This window comes from Diospyros lotus, chromosome 5, assembly GCF_014633365.1.
Source record: "Diospyros lotus cultivar Yz01 chromosome 5, ASM1463336v1, whole genome shotgun sequence".
NCBI lineage: Eukaryota > Viridiplantae > Streptophyta > Magnoliopsida > Ericales > Ebenaceae > Diospyros > Diospyros lotus.
In genome coordinates, this window is record NC_068342.1 from 13,167,668 (window position 1) to 13,172,391 (window position 4,724).

Sequence of the window (4,724 nt, forward strand, 5' to 3'; positions counted from 1 at the left end):
CCAACAGCCCTGACCCTGCTGGCCTCGCCACACAAATATGCCCGTTTCTCCCCACTATTTTTCTCCCCACCCCCCTCTCTCAATATGAGCTGACTTTATGCAGAATCTTACCCACCGCAAGCTGTTCTATGTATAGGTTAATGGAAGATTTTTTCTCTGATACTTCCCCACCCCCCATCCCCCCAAACCCCACCCCCCCCCCCCCCCTCTCCTCTAGAAATTGTTTAATATGTTGTTAACAAATGTTAAATGGCTTTGATAATAATGTGTGCGATTACTAACATGGTTGTCACATTGCCCAAAGTCCACATTAACTTATTTTCATTGCGCCTGTATTTATAAGATTGATAATATTTTAGATTCTAACAATAACATCATTATTATTTATTTTATATTTAAATTTAAAGGAAAAACGACCCGGTTAACAAGTGCACAGTGAGTTCACTCCTTTCTGTTAATTTTAGAGGACAGGTCAGGAAAATAATGTGGATGAAAGCCTTACCTTACCTTACCTTATAAATAAATAAAGAAATAAAAAGGCGAAAACTTATTAGTATCCCCATATATGTATCCATACGAGTATTGAGTGTTTTCGGAACAGAGTCAACCTAAAGCCCGGATTTAATTATAAGGCCATAAAGTAGTGTTTTAGGGCTGAAAACATTATAAGGCCAAATTTTCAGTGGCTTTGATTAGTGTTTGATTGGTCGGCCACTGGGAAAGAGAGAGTCGCGTTGGCTGTCGTCTTAATCGTCTCTTCTCTTTTTTTGACCGTTAATCAACGCCGTGTTCTCAAATCACAAGCCCCATCCCCAACGGCATTAAAAAAATTTCAGAATACGGCATTAAATATTGATGAATAAACAAAAGGCCGAAAAGAAAAAGGTAAAGAAAGAAAGGCTTTTATGCCAAACAAAAAACTCACACATACCTTCCTTCAAAGTGATCCAAGGGACCAAAGCCGTCCACCATCGCCACCCCCCCTCCCCTGTCTCTCTCTCTCTCTCTCTCTAAATAGCAAGCACTTCAAAGGGCGGTTTCTGGAGATGCCGGTGATGGATGGGTCGGCGAAGCCACCGCAAATCTCGGAGATGTTCCAGAAATTCGCTCTGGCTTTCAAGGCCAAGACCTTCGAGTTCTTCGCCGACGAGGAAGATTCCGCCGCCGCCTGCGGTGGAATCGACGACGGCGCCGACGGATTCACCCTCCTCGACTCCGCCGAAGAATTCATCCCCGACCAGAAAGTCGTCGTCATTAAACCGGACCAAACCCACAGCAAATCACCAGTTTCAAAGTCGGCTTCGGCTTCCCCTCTTCGGCCGACCGCTACCCAGTTGAGAGAAAGCGTTGTGTCGTCAATCTTCGCCACGGTTTCGTCGTTCGAAGCCTCGTATCTCCAGTTCCAGACCGCCCACGCGCCGTTCGACGAGGACGCCATTAAAGCCGCCGATAAAGCTTTGGTTTCTCACCTCCAGCGGCTTTCCGATGTGAGAAATTGGTACAGAGATCTTCGGAAGAATTCTGATTTCAACGCCGAGTTGTCAATTGGGTCTTCCTTGGAAGCTCAGGTGCAGGAGAATCAGAGCAAGCTTCGAACATTGGAGACCGCATTCAATCGATTGCAGTCGGAAATTGATGAGAAAGACGACAGGGTTTCGGCTCTGAGGCAGGAAGTAGACAAAATTCACGTGGCTAACTCGAAACTGTCCAAAAAATTGCTGAATTCAGCTCCGAAATCGAAAGCAACCTCAAATTCGACCATGGAAGTTATGTTGACGATTCGGGTTTTTGATTCGTTACTGAGGGAAGCTTGCAGATCATTGCATAGTTTCACTAAGCTCTTGATTGGTTTGATGAAGAAAGCAGGATGGGATTTGGATTTGGCTGCAAATTCGGTCCATTCCGACATCGATTATGCGAAGAAAGGGCACAATCGTTATGCGTTTCTCTCATACGTAAGTTTGGGTATGTTTCGAGGCTTCGATTCAGAGAGGTTTGGGTTGGAAGTAAGCGGAATCGTCTCCAACGGCCATGACTTGAATTCGGGGAAAATTAATTATTTGAAGCAATTAGTCGAGCACATAGCCTGCAACCCTATGGAGGTTTTGAGTAACAATCCGAGTTGCGAATTCTCCAGATTCTGCGAGAAGAAGTATCAACAACTCATTCACCCTACAATGGAATCATCCATTTTTAGCAATTTGGACGAGAACGAAGTTGTGTTGAGTTCTTGGAAGTCCTTGAGTGCATTCTACGAGTCGTTTGTTAAAATGTCAAGCTCAATCTGGTTGCTTCATAAGTTGGCCTTTTCATTCAATCCCGGTATTGAGATTTTCCGAGTGGAGAGAGGCGTAAATTTTTCGATGGTGTACATGGAAGATGTCACGAAGAAAGGTGTAGTTCCAGGCAAGAGCAGGCCAAAAGTGGGGTTCACAGTAATTCCAGGTTTTAAGATTGGGGAAACTATCATTCAATCTCAAGTTTATCTCATAGACAGTTTGAATTGCACAGACTAGACTAGTAATAAAATGAGGCTACACTAACAATGGTTGAAAATTGAAAACTACTGATGCTGCTGGGGATTCAGAATGAATCTGGGTTGTCTGAGGTGCCTTGCCAAACCATGCAATCCAGAACGGCCACCTGCTGCTATTGCTATTGCTATTGCTGAATTCTAGTCTCTCTGTATTGTTTCTCAATTTGCTTGCTTTCTGTTGAATGGATGTAGAGGTAGCTGTAAATATGTTATATACTTGTTTGGCGGGGTGGAGGGGGCTGTTTGACATGAGTATACATATCACCAAAATTGTATGTAGTTCAGAGTTTCTATGACAAGTTGTAACTGTGTTTCAATTATTTTTGTCAATTGAAATTGCTAATTGGATTAATAATCTGTCGCCTCTGTGGTCTCCCAATTGGGTAGTGAAGGCTCATCAGTTGTAGGTTACAGGATTTGAGAGTTTTGTTTTGTGAGATCTCTTACTTAATTTGCAGTTCTATAAGGAATTATTAGCTTCAAGAACATGGCAAACCATAGGGTAGCAAAATCTAATGCCTATGGTACTCAATTCTCTTCTTCTACTCTCCCCTCTGCCACAACCAGCTGGCTGGCCACTCTTCTTTGATTCTACTTGGTGACTCTACTGGGCAGCAATTTGATTGGAACATCGCTATCCTTAGTTGAGATTCCCAAAACAGGGTCTCACAAGTCGGCCCACGTATCGCTATTCTTCTCCTACCCGAAAACAGTCTCGAAACGCACAGAAATAATCTGTGTTAGGAAACTACATTTTACAAAACAGTGCTCTTCAAACTTCTTCTCTAGTTGTTAGAGATTCAACCTAATGTTTATACCAGCCCTGTTGAGATTCAAACTTCTTCTTTACTTGCTTTCTCATTCTCCCCCTCCTCCCCCTCCTCCATTTGCATTCTCTTTTTCTAATCATAATTGGGGAGCCCCAGAAATCGTGGAGTCTAACAGAAAATTGTCCCGTTACAACATCTAAAGAAGAAAAAGCCTCAACTTTTTTCTGATTATATACCCAACAATCGCCCCCTTCTTTTTTCCTTTGACCAAGTATATTTCAAGATTATGATAACCAAAAAAATGAAAGTATGTTTTAAGATTATTACTTCTATTATTGTTGTTTTATGTTATTAAAGTAGAATTTATGTACCCAACCTCATATAAGTGGTTTAAAGTTTGATTTGTTGCTGTTTCCTGGATGAAAATCTGTAATTAATTATTCTTCATGCAAGCAGGTAAACTTATTGAGTATGCCAGTCATACATATACCATGAAAACACACAAAAATCTACAGTACACGTGGTGGGCTTGTAAAAAAATTTAAATGCTAATTGTGAAGGAGACCTCTATAATTTTTTATCTCCACACCCAACTTCTATGGCTTTAATAGGTGTGGCTTTGTTATACTCTGTAAGTGTGTTTACTTGTTGGGTCTTCTCAAGGGGGATAAGAGTTTAAAGAAATAAAATTAATTTTGCATATATATATATATATATAAAGTGAACTGTTTTAACAGGTGCTTGATTCCTGTTCTTCTTATCTTTCTTCACTTAAGTAAATATGAAAAATAAGCAGCTTTCATTTTTCACAATTCACAATCCAAGTAACATAAAAATAAAAAAATTTCGGCCCATTCTATTAGAAGTATATATGAATTAGAAGCTGTGTATATACATAATAAAAAAAACCATTGAAGAATATTTTTATTGTATGGCAGGGGAGCAAATCAGAGTTGGTCCACTCCGATTTGTGTGGTTCTACCAAGATAAGGACAATCGGAGGTGCTCTCTACTTTTTGACCTTCATTAATAATCATTCAAGGAAGACGTGGTTCTATACCTTGAGGATAAAAGATCAAGTGTTGGATGTGTTCACCAGTTTCAGGCCTTAGTTGAGAGAGAGACTGGAAAGAAATTAAAGTGTATCCGAACTGATAATGGATGTGAACATTTAGGACCGTTTGATGAGTATTATAGAAAATAGGGCATTCGACATCAAAAAGCATCACCAAAAACCCCTCAGTTAAATGGTGTGGTTGAAAGAATGAACGTGACATTCATTCAAAGAGTCGGATGTTTACTTTCACATATAGGTCTGCCAAATTATTTTTGGGGTGAAGCATTGTAGGGGTGTGCAGCAGTTCAGTTAAACCAAACTAATCGAACCAAATTGATCGAACTAGTCGGTTCGGTTTGGT

At 40.7% G+C, this 4,724-nt stretch overlaps 1 protein-coding gene across 1 annotated transcript; it reads left to right on the forward strand.

Annotated features, from left to right (window-relative positions):
* The first annotated feature begins 896 nt into the window (after positions 1 to 896).
* Positions 897 to 2,904, forward strand: LOC127801098 (protein GRAVITROPIC IN THE LIGHT 1). The gene has a single exon (XM_052335954.1). It carries the CDS (start codon positions 906 to 908, stop codon positions 2,514 to 2,516), a length of 1,611 nt encoding a protein of 536 aa, XP_052191914.1. The 5' UTR covers positions 897 to 905; the 3' UTR covers positions 2,517 to 2,904.
* The last annotated feature ends 1,820 nt before the right edge of the window (positions 2,905 to 4,724 follow it).